Source organism: Myxocyprinus asiaticus, chromosome 6 (assembly GCF_019703515.2).
Source record: "Myxocyprinus asiaticus isolate MX2 ecotype Aquarium Trade chromosome 6, UBuf_Myxa_2, whole genome shotgun sequence".
NCBI classification, from domain to species: Eukaryota; Metazoa; Chordata; class Actinopteri; order Cypriniformes; family Catostomidae; genus Myxocyprinus; species Myxocyprinus asiaticus.
This window is the reverse complement of record NC_059349.1, coordinates 43,681,744-43,702,251: the sequence shown is the minus strand read 5'-3', so window position 1 is coordinate 43,702,251 and position 20,508 is coordinate 43,681,744. Positions and strand designations below refer to the sequence as shown.

The 20,508-nt window shown below is 38.2% G+C and overlaps 1 protein-coding gene across 2 annotated transcripts in view; it reads left to right on the top strand.

Annotated features, from left to right (window-relative positions):
- Window positions 1–20,508, top strand: part of LOC127443123 (adenylate cyclase type 8-like) — a 76,433-nt gene that overhangs the window by 13,408 nt on the left and 42,517 nt on the right. For both annotated transcript variants that reach the window (XM_051701648.1, XM_051701647.1), the window contains exons 3-7: window positions 1,866–1,996; window positions 2,990–3,101; window positions 12,007–12,134; window positions 13,059–13,217; window positions 13,770–14,040. In XM_051701648.1, the coding sequence (XP_051557608.1) occupies window positions 1,866–1,996; window positions 2,990–3,101; window positions 12,007–12,134; window positions 13,059–13,217; window positions 13,770–14,040 (801 nt within the window). The remainder of the gene's footprint in view (window positions 1–1,865; window positions 1,997–2,989; window positions 3,102–12,006; window positions 12,135–13,058; window positions 13,218–13,769; window positions 14,041–20,508) is intronic.

Below are 20,508 nucleotides of genomic sequence, written 5' to 3'. Positions count from 1 at the left end.
AAACACAATCCTCTGGTTTATTAAATTCATATTTGCAGTACAAATATGCGGTACATATTTCCTTTATCCATGCAGTGTCACAAAGTAAAATTAGGATACACACTAAACATGATGTTTGAACATGATTTAGTCTATTCTCACATTTTAATCACAAATTAAGCATTTTCAGGTTTTTGTGAAATTCTGTCAGAAAACAGTTATTTTGAGATGGCATAGATATTCAGTTAGATAATTTTTAGATGAAAATAGAGGATTACACAGTTTACATAAATATTTGGCTCTGTGTGCTGGATGCTCAAGGATATTTGATTGACCAGTGAACCATTAAGGAAAATCACACTGGATTAAAATGGATTTATGGCAGTAAAAAGGAAGCTGCATTATATATTATGTCTGGAGTTGCTTAATAAGGCAACAATGTAGTATGTATTAACTAATTGTATTTATTTCATTGTATGCAATTTCAGTGTATCATTTGTAATTTAGAATTGTAACAGAATTGGCACATATGATATGTATGTTTCTGTTTGTGTACATACAGTAGTCAATATTCAAATGCTTTAAAGCAATATTCCAGGTTCAATGCATGTTAAGCTCTATTGACAGCATTTGTGGCATAATGTTGATTACCATAAAAAATTATTTCCAATCGTCCCTCCTTTTCTTTAAAGGTGCACTCTTTAACTTTTGTCTTTGTGTTATCTTGGAATTACAGTGACACCTAGCGGCTTAGATGCAGCATCAGTAGTTTTCAGTTTCAGATGCCGTTCAGTGGCGTATTGTGAGAAAGCAAAGTTTCCGTTTACATGAACTGTTTAAGCTGTGTACTGTACTCCCATATGCATGCGGCTGTAAGTAGCTTTCACCACACAGCAACGTAATTTCCCCATAACGCATGTGTAAATAACAAACATGGTATCCGAGGAAGACCTCACTATTTTATTCTTTGTTGCTTCACTTTATTTCCAGATATTCCAGAGCTGTTACTGTGTTTGTTTCCTTACCTTTCTATTGTGACCTGCAGTAGAATTGTGCTTAAATAGTGGGGCTTACCTCTTACATAAAACTCCAGGATTCCCTCAATGTATGAGCGCATATACACGAACGTGAGGGACCATCGATATTTTACAGTGGTGTTATAAATGGGTATAGTTTATAGTGTGCTTTTCCCACTGTACTCCCAGAAATGTTTTGTTGACTTGTTGTTGGGCTCCATCCTATGACGTTTGTTATTCGGTCTGTTCCACGCACATGCACACTCTTCAAAAACCTGTTAGAACACCGCTTTTGTGTTTACATGGCTTTCTTAAGTGCATGTATACATGGTGAATGAGACACTTACAATGGAAGTGAATGGGGCAATGTTTGGGGGGTTTAAAAGCAGAAATGTGAAGCTTATAATTTTATAAATCCATTTACATTAATTCTTCTGTTAAAATTCATCTATTATTTGACCTGTAAACTTGTTTAAATCGTCATGTTTACAGTCATTTTAGGGTTTTAGTGTTTATGGTGTTACGTCGTCATGGCAACAAATTGTAAAATTTGCACATAACTTTATACAGAAAAGGTTTGTAAGTGATTTTATCACACTAAAATCATGTTAATATGCACATCTTGTGACTATACTTTTGAAACAGTGAGTATTTTAATGCTTACGGATTGGCCCCATTCACTTTCATTGTAAGTGCCTCACTGGAACCCAGATTTTTGCTTTTTTTTTATACAAAAGTCGAAATACATTTTTGTGGTAATCAACATTATGCCACAAATGCTGTCGATTGAGCTTGACTAGTACTGAACCCGGGATATTCCTTTAAGCTAATGGTTAATTAACTGAATTTCCCACACCGCACCTGTTTTAGGAGCGCCTGGTGTTGTCGGTGCTGCCACGCTTTGTAGTGCTGGAGATGATAAACGACATGACCAACGTAGAAGACGAGACTCTACAACACCAGTTTCATCGTATATACATTCACCGCTATGAGAACGTGAGGTAACTTCCTCCTTACCAGTCAACAGCCATTATGAAGAGAATATAATTAATTTGAACAGAATCAAGACAGTCATTATGGCTCAGTTGTCCTCTGTTACATCTCAGTCACCTGTCATTATGTCTGAGTCACACTCTATTAAATTTAAAACATGTAGCCTCTTTGCAACACAGTAAGTCACCACGAAAGCCTCAAATGGGCTCTCATTGGCCCGAAAAATGCCAGTTGATGGCCAAGATTTTCCAAGACTTTGTCGTTGACCATCTGTTCAATTATGAAACATACAGTATGTATAGATCATCACACTCAGAATACATTTCTTTAAAAAACATCTAAAACAACATGAATGTAAACCTGTCAGATTATTATTTCCTTAAAACTGAAGTGTGTAATTTTTCGATATTAAAACAATTTCTCCAATTCCTGCTTAATATGCAGAGACAACTGCATTAAAATTAAGCCATCTGTAATCAGTTTGATTTCCCTGAAAAGTGTAAACCGTGTTGCTGTATGGTGCTATCAAAACATTGCTCGGTTTGTTTGAGCATCCAAACCAGCCTTACACAGCAACATTGACAAAGTTTGGGGCAGGAATATTTTTTTTTTTTCCGACCAATGGCAGACAGGGGGAGCATTAGGGAAATCTTTTTGAAAACAATCCTTAGTTTTGCAGTTCCATTTGTGGCTCAAAAATTACACACTTCAGCTTTAAAAATGATATCACTTCAGACAGTTTTTAGAATTCTGTATGTTACACAGTATATTTTATGTATGCAAATATTTTTATTCATACAACTGACTTACTGTTTACTGTAGCTGTTGAAAAGATGTATACGTAAGAAACTTAGTCTGTTTTACTCCAAATATCATAAAAAATATACGTTGCTGCATAACTGCAGACTCTATTCAGATTGCACACCGGTTGGTTGGAATGTTTCAGTTTGAGAAATTCGTTTTCATTTTCAAGATGACCTGTGTCTGTGTTTTTTGTGCAGTATTCTCTTTGCTGATGTGAAGGGCTTCACCAATCTTTCCACCACCCTCTCCGCTCAGGAACTTGTTCGAATGCTCAACGAACTCTTTGCACGCTTTGACCGACTGGCGCATGTGAGTTACCTATAACACACAAACACCGCAACACCTAATCACAAATTAATTTTTAGGAGATAATGCCTCATGTAATGGTCCTTAGAATAGCAGGGTGACGAGCAAAGGCGTCTTTTATGGGTGGAAGGCGTGGGTAATATCCCTACCAATTTTTACCTTTGCCAATTTTGTTCTCACCACTTTTTGAAGTAGCTTTCATCAGGTAAGTGTCTAATACATAAGAAACATCTCCAGTTGTTGAGCAGGAGTTTCCATTTCGTTCAAGTGTGTTATAATAATTGCTGATCCAGCACTGCCGTTTTTTATTTTTAATGTTATAATGAGTGCTCGTTGTGGCTGTTATCAGTGGCGATGAGTGACAGTGGGCGGTAATGTTTTCTCGAGCATCCAGACGCGCGCTCTAGTCACTCTGCTGTTTCCAGTTTATACACAAAGCAAAATGCAAACACGTGTCCCCGCTCATGATATACATTCACTGACGTACAGATGCTATATTCATTTATTAATTTAGAAAGTTATATGAGGGTGGATTAGAACACAGAACTCCATGTATTAGTGTCGAAAACTTACCATGAGACCAATCAGTCCTTCTAGCTAAAGCTTACTGATATATGTACAATATTTATCCACTGACTAACAAAATCCCAGTACTGACAGTGTTAGATGTACGGATCAATTTATTAAATACATTTTGTGAAATATTTATTGGAGTGCTTGATTTGGGCATCAAATTTGAATATTTATCAAAACAGTAAAAGATAATTTGAAATTATTTGCACATAACCTTATTAATATTCATGATTTTTTGCCACGTCGTGACATAAATAAATAAAAGGTCCCCACCACTTTTTAAAAAAGTGATTTGAATTTGAATGAATCATGACATTAAATGAGTCAGAGAAATCACCATGTCAGAATTCTGTAAACTAGCACATTTCTTTGCCTCTGGCTCATGAATAAACAAACATTTAGAGGGATAGTTCACCCAAAAGTGAATATACTGTCATAATTTAAAAATATGTCATAATTTCATGGTGTTCTGAACCCGTATGACTTTCTCTCTTACAGTGGTGGCCAAAAATATTGGCACCCATGGTAAATATGAACAAAGAAGGCTGTGAAAAAAAGAAAATCTGCATTGTTTATCCTTTTGATCTTTCATTCAAAAAATTCACAAAAATCTAACCTTTAATTGAAGTAAAACAATTGAAAGAGGGGAAATATCTCATTATTAATAAAATATTTTTCTCCCAAAAACGTTGGCCATAATTATTGGCACCCCTAGAAATTCTTATGAGTAAAATATATCTGAAGTAAATTCTCAATCATATTTTACATTTGTTTTGTTTTTTTTTGTTTTTTTTTTGTTTTTGTTTTTTTTTGTGCACCTGAGTGACTAGGAACATGAAATTGTTCAGCCATGACTTCCTGTTTCACAGGGGTATAAATATGAGGTAACACACAGGCCAAATTCCCTTAATCATCAGTCACAGTGGGTTAGACTAAAGAATATAGTTCTGATGTGCGGCAAAAGGTTGTTGAGCTTCACAAAATGGAAAATGGCTGTAAGAAAATAGCCAAAGCATTGAAAATGCCTATTGACCAGGGTAATAATTAACAAGTTCCAATCAACTGGAGATCTTAAGAATCGGCCTGGAAAAGGACGTGTGTCTATATTGTCTCCACGCAATGTGAGGAAGATAATTCAAGTGGCCAAAGAATCTCCAAGGATCACAGCTGGAGAATTGAGGTCTTGGTCCACAAGGATGTTGGGAGGGTTTCAAGAAAAAAAGCATCTGCTCTCATCCAACAACAAACTCAAGCATCTTCAGTTTGCCAGACAGTACTGGAACTTCAAATGCGGCCAGGTTCTATGGTCAGATGAAACAAAAAAAGAGCTTTTGGGCAGCAAACACCAGAGATGGCTTTGGCGCACACAGAGATGAAGAAGTACCCAATGCCCGCGGTTAAATGTGGTGCTGGATCTTTAATGTTGTGGGGCTGTTTTTCTGCCAGAGGTCCTGGACATCTTGTTTGGATACATGGCATCATGGACCAACAGTTACAAAAATCAAAACTTGGCTGCCTCTGCCAGAAAGCTTACAATGGTCCCTGGTTGGATCTTCCAGCAGGACAATGATCCAAGACAAACATCAAAATCAACACAAAAATGGTTCACTGACCAAAAAACCAAGGTTCTGCCATGGCCATCCCAGTCCCCTGACCTGAACCCCATAGAAAATTTGTGGGGTGAACTGAAGAGGAGAGTCCACCAACATCTGAACACACAACCTCTGAATTTGAAGGATCTGTAGAGATTCTGTATGGAGGAATGGTCTCAGATCCCGTGCCAGGTGTTCTCCAACCTCATTAGGCGTTATAAGAGAAGACTCTATTATCTTGGCAAAGGGAGGTTGCAAAAAATATTGAATAAAAGGGTGCCAATAATTATGGCCAATGTGTTTTGGAGGAAAATATGTATTTAATAATGAGATATTTCCCCTCTTTCAATTGTTTTACTTCAATTAAAGGTTAGATTTTTGTGGGTTTTTTTTAATGAAAGATCAAAAGTGAAAATGAAGATTTTTTTTCACAGCCTTCTTTGCTCATATTTACCAAGGGTGCCAATATTTTTGTCCACCATTGTATGTGGAACACAAAAGGAGATGTTTTAATAAATATACTGGTACATCTTTTCAAAATGATGGCAATGTATAGCGACACATAAAAGTGGTCCATGCAACTCATGCATCATATTCCAAGTCTTCTGAGGCATGGTAGGTTTTGGTGAGAAACAACCTAACAGAAGATTTCAAATTTGTAATAGTTTTTGCTAGCTCACTCCTGATAACCATTTTATAATTTCTGGCCATTATCAAAGGAAATACTCAATGTGGTAACCCAGAATCTCTTTATTTTCTTTATACAGCAAAAACGCTGTCTGTGTAAAAGCTCATTATGGCAGTTATGGCAAGTCTTATTCTCAAAGAGCAGTGTGATCTTTGTGTGCCAAAGGCAGTGCCAGGTTCTCTTGGCTTGGCATATATAGTGGCACCAGAGGACCAGATCAGTTGTGCCCAGATAGAGATAGAGATTGAGATGTGTGTGGGCTCCCCCTCATTCATGTCTTGAAGTGCACTGATATGCTAAATGGCTTTTGAAAGTGAGTCACGTAATTACAAAAAGTTGTGACCGTGTCTGCAACTGTTAATGGTTGTGACGCAAGTGCCTGTGTATTTGTGCGTACTGTAAGTGTGTGTTTGCACAAGTTTACAACTGTCAACAGCTGGTGCAAATCTTGATAGTTGCCTTTGAAAGACAGTATCATTACTTAAGGAAACATGCACACATTTACTTAGCTATCTAAGTGTTGATATACTATAGACATCTGTTGTTTTTATATAAAGCAAATTAAATTATCTATAGACTAACCCAAACCCTACACCTAAGCCTAAAAGAAAACTTTGCTTTTGTATAATTTTCAAAAACAGTATATCTTGTATTTATGAATCTATTTTCCAATTAATGAAGTCCCCGGATGTCCCCAGAAGGGGGTATTGTTAGATTTAGCTCACTTTTGGGGACAATTTTCTCTGCAAACTATAGCAAAGTACGTGCACACACACAGACATGCGGCAGATCGACTGTATTATGAAAAAATATATGTGTTTTTCTTTTCTTCAGTCTGTGGGAGGCAATAAATGCATTATGAAACATATTAAACGCTGTCCTCATGCCGAGTGTCTCTGTGGTTTAACTGCACTTTTTCAATAATCTTATTCATGAGTCAGTACAATAGTCACTGGAGTTTAACCATCCATGAAGTGGCTCACTGATGCATAATGCAGATATTCTAATGTGGCATATGTGTGCATGCAAATGGTTATATCAGTATGTCATATTTGAATATCCTTGTGTCCTTGTGTGAGTTTGCAGTCACACTGATTTAAGCAGGCCTTGTGCGGCTAACACTCTGTGTTGTTTTCAATTTCTGCAGCACTGTTTATCAGGATGAACAGTATTAATTTTCTCTCCCGAAGGCAATGTTTACTCAGAGATGCCACGTGTTTGCTGTTAGTGCTGTAATGGCTAACTGCATGGTTGAGCTGTCACTTTTAAATGTTTTTGATTACTTGCATCCTCCTGGCACATTCTGACAGCACTTTAAACTCCTGTCTTTTACTAGCATTATCTTTCACAAATCTCTCTGGCTCTGGCTCTATTTCTCTACTATGCACACATGCTGCCTTATGGGAAATGTGCATTAAATCTACATCTCACTATTGTAGCACGTGCTATATACATAGAAACAAGGAACATTTTCCTCCTCCACAAATAAAAGAGTACACTATGTTGTTACCATGTTTTTTGGACATGTCCCATTGTAGTACCATGGTATTTGTTTAATTACCATGTAAATAAATGTTATATTGATATTTATGCATTTGGAAGACACATTTACCCAAAGCAATATACAGCATATTTAAAGTATATATTTATCATTACTATATGTTTCTTAGGGATTGAACCCATGACCTGGGCTAGCCAGCGCCATGCTCAACCAGTTGAGCTACAGGAATCTTGGCATACAAGAATAGTAATCATGCAGTACTATGGTATATATCAAAGTACCAAGGTATTTCCATCTGATTCCATCACTGTACCATTGTGTTGTCATGGTACTTTCTGAGAGGGTCAATCAAGCTGCAAGCATATTCCATGATAATTCAAGGCAAAGCAAGGCAAGGCAAGATTATTTATATAGCACATTTCATACACAATACCAATTCAAAGTGCATTACATAAAAATGATAAAGAAAATACAAGATAAATTAAATTTTAAAGCCAATTAAGAATAAGAAATAAGAATAAAAAGTAATAAAATAAATGTAAAACAAGTACAAATTATTTACATTTATATATATTATAAAAAGAATACAGAAATAAAATGATGCAGTGCAATCAATAAGTGCAGCACAGTGCTCAGTAAATAAATGCACAGCTAAACCGAGGTGTTTTCAGTCTGGGCTTGTATGTGGCTACTGTTGGAGCAAACCCAACCTCTTCCGAAAGCTGGTTCCAACTGCGGGTGGCATAATACCTAAATGCTGTCTCACCTTTTTTTGAGTGAACCCTTTGTATTTCTAACAGACTTGATCATAATGATCTGAGATGTCTGTTAGGTTTACAGATTCATCTCAATAAATTAGAATGTCGTGGAAAAGTTCATTTATTTCAGTAATTCAACTCAAATTGTGAAACTCGTGTATTAAATAAATTCAATGCACACAGGCTGAAGTAGTTTAAGTCTTTGGTTCTTTTAATTGTGATGATTTTGGCTCACATTTAACAAAAACCCACCAATTCACTATCTCAAAAAATTAGAATATGGTGACATGCCAATCAGCTAATCAACTCAAAACACCTGCAAAGGTTTCCTGAGCCTTCAAAATGGTCTCTCAGTTTGGTTCACTAGGCTACACAATCATGGGGAAGACTGCTGATCTGACAGTTGTCCAGAAGACAATCATTGACACCCTTCACAAGGAGGGTAAGCCACAAACATTCATTGCCAAAGAAGCTGGCTGTTCACAGAGTGCTGTATCCAAGCATGTTAACAGAAAGTTGAGTGGAAGGAAAAAGTATGGAAGAAAAAGATGCACAACCAACCGAGAGAACCACAGCCTTATGAGGATTGTCAAGCAAAATCGATTCAACAATTTGGGTGAACTTCACAAGGAATGGACTGAGGCTGGGGTCAAGGCATCAAGAGCCACCACACACAGACGTGTCAAGGAATTTGGCTACAGTTGTCGTATTCCTCTTGTTAAGCCACTCCTGAACCACAGACAATGTCAGAGGCGTCTTACCTGGGCTAAGGAGAAGAAGAACTGGACTGTTGCCCAGTGGTCCAAAGTCCTCTTTTCAGATGAGAGCAAGTTTTGTATTTCATTTGGAAACCAAGGTCCTAGAGTCTGGAGGAAGGGTGGAGAAGTTCATAGCCCAAGTTGCTTGAAGTCCAGTGTTAAGTTTCCACAGTCTGTGATGATTTGGGGTGCAATGTCATCTGCTGGTGTTGGTCCATTGTGTTTTTTGAAAACCAAAGTCACTGCACCCATTTACCAAGAAATTTTGGAGCACTTCATGCTTCCTTCTGCTGACCAGCTTTTTAAAGATGCTGATTTCATTTTCCAGCAGGATTTGGCACCTGCCCACACTGCCAAAAGCACCAAAAGTTGGTTAAATGACCATGGTGTTGGTGTGCTTGACTGGCCAGCAAACTCACCAGACCTGAACCCCATAGAGAATCTATGGGGTATTGTCAAGAGGAAAATGAGAAACAAGAGACCAAAAAATGCAGATGAGCTGAAGGCCACTGTCAAAGAAACCTGGGCTTCCATACCACCTCGGCAGTGCCACAAACTGATCACCTAACAGTAATTTAACAGTAATTAAAGCAAAAGGAGCCCCTACCAAGTACTGAGTACATATACAGTAAATTAACATACTTTCCAGAAGGCCAACAATTCACTAAAAATGTTTTTTTTTTATTGGTCTTATGATGTATTCTAATTTTTTGAGATAGTGAATTGGTGGGTTTTTGTTAAATGTGAGCCAAAATCATCACAATTAAAAGAACCAAAGACTTAAACTACTTCAGTCTGTGTGCATTGAATTTATTTAATACACGAGTTTCACAATTTGAGTTGAATTACTGAAATAAATGAACTTTTCCACGACATTCTAATTTAATGAGATGCACCTGTATATCCAACAAGCATATCTGCAATGTATTTAGGTCCTAGGCCACTGAGTAGGGGTTTGCAATGAAGCCATTATCTGTATCTGTATTTGTATTTGTTACCGGTGTAAAGATATGAGGACTGGAGTAATATGCTCAGATTTTTTTGGTTTGGGTTAGAATCCTGGCAGCAGCATTCTGAATGAACTGCAGGTGTCTAATTGTCTTTTTGGGAATGCCAGTGAGGAGTCCATTGCAGTAATCCCCCCTACTGGTGATGAATGCATGAATGAGTTTCTCTTGGCTGGATACAAAACATCAAATTTTTGCTAGATTTTGTAGATGATAGTAGGCTGATTTATTTATTGACTCCAAAAATGAAAACCATCCCAGAGAGCAATTACCCAGTTTTCCAATCTGTCTAGGAGAATGTTGTGGTCAACAGTGTCAAAGGCAGCACTGAGATCTAGTAATACCAGCACTGATATTTTGCCTGAATCAGTATTTAGCCGAATATCATTAAGTATCTTTATGGATGCTCTCTGTGCTGTGATGTGGTTGGAAACCAGACTGGAAATTGTCCAATAAGCCATCTGAGTTTAAGAATTTGTTCAGCTGATTGAAAACAACCTTTTCAATGATCTTGCCTATGAAAGGAAGATTTGAGATTACTTGGAAGTTTCATGTTTTAACTGTGGGTTCTCTATTTGCAATACGCTGTTTTGTTTATGGAGCACATATTGTAACACTACAATTTAACACTAGTCTGTATGTTTATATCCATTAAATTGGCCCTCGATTTGGTGTTGATTATGTAAAAGGCATTCAGTTAGCCTGTGGCAATTTCCATTAGTGCTTCAAATATGTTTTCATGAGTCTGTCCAGAGCTAATCGAGCTGTAGGTGGTGTTTGTTATTGTTTTTTTTTGTTTTTTTGCGATTGACAAATGACTCGTATGAGTGGAACGACTCTTTGTCTCCATACAGCCGTTTACTGAGCTGTGAAAAGATGTTAATATGGCAGTAGGCATAAGTATTGGATCTCAGAGAGACCGAATGAGTGAGTGTCAGCCTTATAATTACCACCCTCTCTGAGCTCTACACAAATGCCTGACTGGTTGAGAGATAACTAACACAGATACCGTCTGCAATAGAAATCACAGGCTGATTAGACTGGCATTATAAACACTCTCACAAACATTCATTTGCATTTATGCATTTGGCCGATGCTTTAATCCAGAGCGACAATGCATTCAAGGTATACATTTATCAGAATGTGTGTTCCCTGGGAAATTGAACCCATGATCCTTTGCTAGTGTCATGCTTTAACATTTGAACTAAAGGAACACAGGGATATTATATAAGAATACATTCAAACAACTTCGCATTTTAACCTAAAATATACATTTATAATGGATGGACTTTAATCAGAATCTTTTCTTGATAATACTTGTTTACATATGTTTGATAAAAGTAAATAAAAGTTGACTTTTGGGTGAAGAATTTGGGGTTCTATTATGTTATTCAAAAATACATGAAAGGGGGCCTGGGTAGCTCAGCGAGTATTGACGTAGCTCAGCGAGTATTGAGTATTGACCGCCCCTGGAGTCACGAGTTCGAATCCAAGGCATGCTGAGTGACTCCAGCCAGGTCTACTAAGCAGCCAAATTGGCCTGGTTGCTAGGGAGGGTAGAGTCACATGGGGTAACCTTCTCGTGGTTGCTATAATGTGTTAAATATCAGAGTTGACATTTTTTGAAAAGGCACATTTTGCTCAGATCAAATGGAAAACTTTTTTTTTTTAAATTAATGATTAAATCATGTACACTCACATGTATTCAAGGTGCATGGAAAGTATATTAATACCTTTTACATAATGGTTACACCGCTTGATATTTTAGTCATAAAAATATTTTTTTGAAGGAAATTCTATGTTCTATGTCAATTCTTATGTTTTTCAAAACCAACAAAACCAATTATTATATTTCTACAAACTTGATGCATGTGTTTTAAACTAGATTTTAAAAATATTTATAATTTTTATCATCTCGGACAACCTTATTTGTCAATGACAATTATACCTAAATTGACCCAAACAGAACTCTTCTTCTCTTCTCTTCTCTTCTCTTCTCTTCTCTTCTCTTCTCTTCTCTTATCTTCTTAGGAGCATCATTGTCTGAGGATCAAGATATTGGGGGATTGCTATTATTGTGTTTCTGGCCTCCCTGAGCCCAGACCAGATCACGCCCACTGCTGTGTTGAGATGGGCCTCAGCATGATCAAAACCATCAGGTAATCCTTAATTTTAATGATTACACTTGATAAGTAACACTGAAATAATGATTCAACATCCCAATAAGCATGTTATGTGCCAAGAGAAAGATTTGTATTGTTCACAGTATTGATCAGAGGTTTTATTGCTCAAACAGACACAAATGAGACAATTGTTGATATATCTGTAAACTAAGAATTTTAAAGCTATAAAAATAATAGTGAAATCATAGTGTAGATAATGTGGTCTTGGAAGTATTTGATGAGAAATGTTTAGTTCATTTTAAAATCTCTTGACTTTTAATTGCAGACTTTGGTATCTTGGCAAATCTGGGCACAGTTTGTGAAATATGTTTAGATCTCTTCTGAAGAGGAGACACATGTGAGATTACTGGGGTCTTGTCTCAGCAGCACAATACATGTATAGATTTTAAACAGTTGAAGTATATGGTATGTTCACAGCAATGTAAACGTGTGTGAGGGAGTGAATGAGAGAGAGAGGGTACTAGACCAGTCCTGTTGACCCTTAATAGAGGCTAGATAGCAGATGAGAGGCTCTTGTTGAGCAGCTGTGTGTTTGTGAGTGCTGCACTAACAGTCAGATATCACCACTCACATTACCACTCAACACATATAGCACTAATATTGTGACCTTGATTCCTCGTTCTGTAAACAGCCACTTATTTCTGCCTGTTACCCCAGTCAGGAGTAATAGTATCATGCATGTCTTTCTCACTCATGAACCCAGTCTCTGTCTGTCTGTCTGTCTGTCTTTCTTTCTGTCTATCTATCTATCTATCTGTCTATCTATTTGTCTATATGTCTGTCTATATGTCTGTCTGTCTGTCTATCTATCTACCTGTCTGTCTATCTGCCTCTCTGTACATCAATCCATCCATGTATCTTTCTTTATCCTGATCTTCTTTACTGTATGTGTGTGTTTAGGTATGTGCGCTCACGTACAAAACATGACATAGACATGCGTATTGGAATCCACTCTGGCTCGGTTCTATGTGGAGTTCTCGGCCTACGGAAATGGCAGTTCGATGTCTGGTCCTGGGATGTTGACATAGCCAACAAACTGGAATCAGGGGGCATACCTGGGTAAGACACACAGACACACACACACACACACACACACACACACTCTCGCTCTCTGATGATTAGATGAAAGGGTGGGAAATACAGTAGGATTATCAGTTTGCTCTCAATCACACTCAGCCATAATTACTGCAGTGCTTAACCCTCAGTGTGCATGTGTGGAAGAGAGAGCTTTTATGGATACTTTCCCTTCTCATGTAATCCCTGTTGAAAAGACTAGCATGTGTTGTGTTTTTGATATTGGTCTTCGCCAAAAGATGACTTTCAGACTTTTTAACTTGCTGAAACAGTGAGATTTCATAGGTTGGCTAGTTTTACCAGTTACGTTTTTGCCATGACCATGTTGGTCCACCAGCTAGACCAGCACCAGACCAGCACTAACCAGCATTGACCAACCTGAACCAACATGGAAGTTCATGCTGCTGTCTTTTTAGCAGGAATGTTGTGTGTGTGGTGGAAGTTAATTATGTTTTTAATACTGAATGTGAAAGTCTTATGTAGGTGTCTTGATTTCAGTGTGTGAGATGAAACTGTTGTTTATTTCGACTCCTTCAGGAGGATCCACATCTCCAAAGCAGCACTAGACTGTCTGAATGGTGACTACGAGGTGGAAGAGGGTCATGGGAAGGACCGTAATGACTTCCTGCGCAGACACAACATCGAGACCTTCTTGATCAAACAGCCGGAGGAGAGCCTGCTCACCTTGCCTGAGGACATCATGAAAGATTCCACCAACCAATCAGATCACAGAACCTCCAACACTTCCTTCACAGAGGGAACATGGAGCCCTGAACTTCCCTTCCATAACATAGTGGGCAAACAGAATGTGAGTGCAACTCACAAACCAAACACACACACAAGCAAACAACCATAAACATGCATAATCAACACATCAGCACACCCCCAGGAATCCAACACAGCAGGCAATTGGAGCTTATAGGTATAGTTCACCCAAAAATGAAAATTCTGTCATTTACTCGCCCTCATGTTGTTCCAAACCCGTGTGACTTTCTTTCTTTTGTGGAAAACAAAGGGAGGTGTTAGGCACTATGTTAGTTTTAATTACAATTCACTTTCACTGTATCTTTTTCCTCACAATGAAAGTGAATGGTGACTGAGGCTAAAATTCTGCCTAACATCTCCCTTTGTGTTTCACGGAAGAAAGTCATACGGGTTTGGAACAACATGAGGGTGAGTAAATAATGACTGAACTACCCTTTAAATAGATGCTCTGTATATATTCACTGCGCCTGTCACTTAGTGTGAACTCTTGATTTAAAGGAATATTTCGGGTTCAATACAAGTTAAGCTCAATCAACAGCATTTGTGGCATAATGTTAATTACCACAACTACACTAATTCCTCCATCTCTTTAAAAAAAGAAAAAATCGAGGTTACAGTGAGGCACTTACAATGGAAGTGAATGTGGCCAAGTTTTAGAGGGTTTAAAGACTTAAAGCTTGTCATTTTATAAAAGCACTTGTGTATTATTTTAACGTTTACGGATTGTCCCCATTCACGTCCATTGTAAGTGCCTCACTGTAACCCAAATTTTTCAAGAAAAGGAGAGACAACAAAATTAATTTTTGTGGTAATCAACATTATGCTGCAAATGCTGTTAACTGAGCTTAACTTGTACTGAACCCAGAATATTCCTTTTATTCCACATCTCTCCATTTTATCTTGTGTTATGTTTGCATGATTTCAGTTTGTATTTATTTGTTCTGGATGGTTGTGATTAAATGTGTTGTTATGTATATGTTAATCTGGTTGGTAAGGGCACATGTACAGTAACTGATCTTCTGTACATGAAGAGGAAGCTGGTTTGAGACTTTAGGTTTTTTACACACAGAGATGAGCAGAATATTTCACACTAAGTTCAAGTGCTTCAAAAAAAAAAAAAAAAAAGGTTTAAAACACTCTTCCTGCCCTACAGCCTGGGTATGAAATTAGTACCCGCCAAATGCAGGTGTTTCTTGCTCATTTTCCCGCCACTGTGGCGGGCGAACTGTAAAAGACGTCTCAGAGTGACATATGACAAAAAATGCTGTTAGACACCTTGATATTTTGGAAAGAAAAGCTGTCAATTTGCGTTTCTGATTTGCTGTGTATTCAGAGGGTCATTGGCGATTTGGCGCTCAAGCGTACAGCGCGAGTGTGTCTCGCGGAACGTGCATATAATGAGTTCTCACTATTTCTTTTCTGTCAGTCATCTCAGAACAGTTTGCAAGAATAGTGTCATCTATGAACACTGTATATGATCTCAGACCAACTCAGGATACATACGAAAAAGATATGCAAAAACACTGGGACTACATGTGAATTTTTCACATGTGTCATCATAATCCAGTACAGCCTCAGAAATTGTTCTTGAACAAGAAGTTTCTCTTCAGTGCTTGTCTACCATTTAGCCTCAATTGTATGTTTAAAAATTATCATTATGATAATAATAGCATATGGTGGACTAGGTTGCATATGTTATTATATGTTATATTTTATATTCTGAAACTTTATTAAAATTATATATATATATATATATATATATATATACACTGGTGGCCAAAAGTTTGGAATAATGTACAGATTTTGCTCTTATGGAAAGAAATTGGTACTTTTATTCACCAAAGTGGCATTCAGCTGATCACAATGTATAGTCAGGACATTAATAACATGAAAAATGACTATTACAATTTGAAAAATTTTTTTTAGAACTTCTTAAACTACTTTAAAGAGTTCTCATCAAAAAATCCTCCACGTGCAGCAATGACAGCTTTGCAGATCCTTGGCATTCTAGCTGTCAGTTTATCCAGATACTCAAGTGACATTTCACCCTACGCTTCCTGTAGCATTTGCCATAGATGTGGCTGTCTTGTCGGGCACTTCTCATGCACCTTACAGTCTAGCTGATCCCACAAAAGCTCAATAGGGTTAAGATCCATAACACTCTTTTCCAATTAACTGTTGTCCAATGTCTGTGTTTCTTTGCCCACTCTAACATTTTCTTTTTGTTGTTCTGTTTCAAAAGTGGCTTTTTCTTTGCAATTCTTCCCATAAGGCCTGCACCCCTGAGTCTTCTCTTTACTGTTGTACATGAAACTGGTGTTGCGCGGGCAGAATTCAATGAAGCTGTCAGCTGAGGACATGTGAGGTGTCTATTTCTCAAACTATAGACTGATGAACTTATCCTCTTGTTTAGTTGTACATCTGGCCTTCCACATCTCTTTCTGTCCTTGTTAGAGTCAGTTGTCCTTTGTCTTTGAAGACTGTAGTGTACACCTTTGTGTGAAATCTTCAGTGTTTTTGGCAATTTCAAGCATTGTATAGCCTTCATTCCTCAAAACAATGATTGACTGATGAGTTTCTAGAGAAAGCTGTTTCTTTTTTTGCCATTTTTGACCTAATATTGACCTAATATTGATATAATGGCAAGTGATTTTCTAGTACCAAATTAGCAATTTAGCATGATTACTCAAGAATAGGTGTTAGGGGGCCTGGGTATCTCAGTTAGTATTGACGCTGACTACCACTCCTGGAGTCGCGAGTTCGAATCCAGGGGGTGCTGAGTGACTCCAGCCAGGAGTAAGGGCCAAATTGGCCCGGTTGCTGAGAGGGTAGAGTCACATGGGGTAACCTCCTCGTGGTCGTGATTAGTGGTTCTCGCTCTCAATGGGGCGCAAGGTAAATTGTGCGTGGATCGCAGAGAGTAGCATGAGCCTCCACATGCTGGGAGTCTCCGCAGTGTCATGCACAACAAGCCATGTGATAAGATGTGTGGATTGACAGTCTCAGAAGCGGAGACAACTGAGACTTGTCCTCTGCTACCCGGATTGAGGTGAGTAACCGCGCCACCACAAGGATCTACTAAGTAGTGGGAATTGGGCATTCCAAATTGGGAGAAAAGGGGATAAAAAAAAAAAGGATAAGGTGTCGGAGTGATGGCTGCTGGAAATGGGGCCTGTCTAGATTTGATCAAAAATGACTTTTTTCAAATAGTGATGTGCTGTTTTTTTTACATCGGTAATGTCTTGACTATCCTTTGTGATCAGTTGAATGCCACTTTGGTGAATTAAAGTACCAATTTCCTATATATATATATATATATATATATATATATATATATATATATATATATATATATATATACATTATATCAGAGTTTCCACCAAGAAATATTGCTGCCGGCCAACGTGTCCGCGAATGCTAAAGTTTGCCGGACAAATTGGAAAAAATCCAGTCATTTCATTTCTGTGTATATTTTGCGCTGTAATGCAATGGACTATGCATAATAATGTAATATAATTACACAAAATGAACGGTAAGCGCTATTTAAAAAAGAAAATAAAAATGGCTGTCATGGAAATAACGTCTAATTAACAGAAATACATCTGTCATTGAATTAGCTTCTAATTAAAAATAAAACATTCAACAAGGAGCAAAAGTGCATGTGCAAAATTAAACCATCAAAATTGCCACGTTCTTTCATTTACAATGAAATATTAAGATAACAAAAATCGTTAGGTTATGCTTAGGGCTGTGCGATATGAATAATATGCTTTTTATCTGACACACGCATATGCGTTTCATGTGAGTGTCGCGTGCACTTTCTCTGGAGCACACAAGTGCGGGCGAGTCCAGCAGGCTTCCTGAAATTTGCATCACTCGAAATTTGGGATCACTCGCACTACTAATCATTTTTGTCCCAGAGGAAACCTAGAAGAGGAAAAACATAGAACGGGACGACTCCCAAACAATTCAAGAAAATGAGAAGCTTGCTATTAAAACAGTTGGGACATCTGGACATCAAATGAAGCACGCAAAAGTATATTATGAAAGCCAAAAGATGCAATCCACATTATTCCGATCATGTATGTTTTTGCAAGAGGGGTTTTTAATTATTTGATATTTATTTTCTGCAAGAAGTATTTATTTTCCAATTTTTTTTTTTTTTTTTTTAATGTTTAGTTTTTCTTTGACTGTTGTCAAATAAATAAAGAGAAAATTATATAAGTATTTAAGTATTTAGGAAGTATTTAATTCACTGACTGGATTATCCAAAAATAGGCATTACAATATAATTATTTAATCTATAAACCAATTTTAATTTATTTAAAAAAAAAAAAACACTATACTGTGATATTTATCGTTATCGTGGTATAAAATTATTCATATTGTGATGTAAAAGATTGGTCATATCGCCCACCCCTAGTTACCGTATGTCATATCATTTCTCACCTTTGCTAATTTCCTTGACTATTTTTAAAACTATTTTCTTCAGATCTTCATAGCATAAAAGCTCCTCCAGAAGGTTTTAAGGTGATACGTTAGACAAGAATAACGCAGGGAGATTTTGCCAGTTGTAGTCACAGATTAGAACTCCGCTTTGGGAAAGTTGAGAGGAGGTAAAATCTGCCACCAACGGAGGCAGCTTTCACTCGACCTGCCACCGCCACAGACAGCTCTCACTCGACCTGCCACCGACACAGACAGCTCTCACTCGACCTGCCACCGACACAGACAGCTCTCACTCGACCTGCCACCAACACAGACAGCTCTCACTCGACAAGCCACCAACACAGGCAGCTCTCACTCGCGCCATCACAGTCATAATCTTCTCCCTCGTGATCCGTCACCGTTATTTACATCCGTCGCTGTATATATAAACTCAGCAAAAAAAGAAACGTCCCTTTTTCAGGACACTGTATTTTAAAGATAATTTGGTACAAATCCAAATAACTTTACAGATCTTTATTGTAAAGGGTTTAAACAATGCTTACATGCTTGTTCACTGAACCATAAACAATTAATGAACATGCACCTGTGGAACGGTCATTAAGACACTAACAGCTTACAGATGGTAGGCAATTAAGGTCACAGATATAAAAACTTAGGACACTAAAGTGACCTTTCTACTGACTCTGAAAAACACCAAAAGAAAGATGCCCAGGGTTCCTGCTCAACTGCATGAACGTGCCTTAGGCATGCTGCATGGAGGCATGAGGACTGCAGTTGTGGCCAGGGCAATAAATTGTAATGTCTGTACTGTGAGATGCCTAAGACAGCACTACAGGGATACAATAAGGACAGCTGATCTTCCTCACAGTGGCGGACCACGTGTAACAACATATGCACAGGATCGGAACGTCCGAATATCACACCTGCGGGACAGGTACAGGATGGCAAAAACAACTACCTGAGCTACACCAGGAATGCACAATCCCTCCATCAGTGCTCAGACTGTCCGCAATAGGCTGAGAGAGGCTGGACTGAGGGCTTGTAGGCCTGTTGTAAGGCAGGTCCTTACCAGACATCACCAGCAACAACATCGCCTGTGGGCACAAACCCACCTTCGCTGGACCAGACAGGACTGGCAAAAAGTGCTCTTCACTGACGAGTCGTGGTTTTGTCTCACCAGGGGTGATGGTCGGACTCGTGTTTGTTGTCGAAGGAATGAGCGTTACACCGAGGCCTGTACCCTGGAGCGGGATTGATTTGGAGACAGAGGGTCCGTCATGGTCTGGGGCGGTGTGTCACAGCATCATCGGACAGAGCTTGTTGTCACTGCAGGCAATTTCAAAGCTGTGCATTACAGGGAGGACATCCTCCTCCCTCATGTGGTACCCTTCCTGCAGGCTCATCCTGACATGACCCTCCAGCATGACAATGCCACCACCCATACTGCTCATTCTGTGCATGATTTTCTGCAAGATAGGAATGTCAGTGTTCTGCCATGGCCAGCGAAGAGCCCGGATCTCAATCCCATTGAGCACATCTGGGACCTGTTGGATCGGAGTGTGAGGGCTAGGGCCATTCCCCCTAGAAATACCCAGGAACTTGCAAGTGCCTTGGTGGAAGAGTGGGGTAACATCTCACAGCAAGAACTGTCAAATCTGGTGCAGTCCATGAGGAGGAGATGCCCAGCAGTACTTAATGCAGCTGATGTCCACACCAGATACTGACTGTTACCCCCCCCGCCCCATTTCTATATATATATATATATATATATATATATATATATATATATATATATATATATATATATATTCTGTTTCCATACACTACTTAATACATATGGCCTATATATACAGTATATGCACTTCCCTTGCCTCTACAATCCATATGTCTGCCAAATGAAAAAATTTAAATGTAATATGTATGCTTCTATTTTCTCTGCATGTCTATTGCACAAGAGAACTTGCTGTAACCTCATAATGTAAATCATACGCTGCAATATTTGCAGATGTGCAACTTGCACAACAGTACTTCTAAGAGTAAGATGTAGGGTACCTTTTTCTCA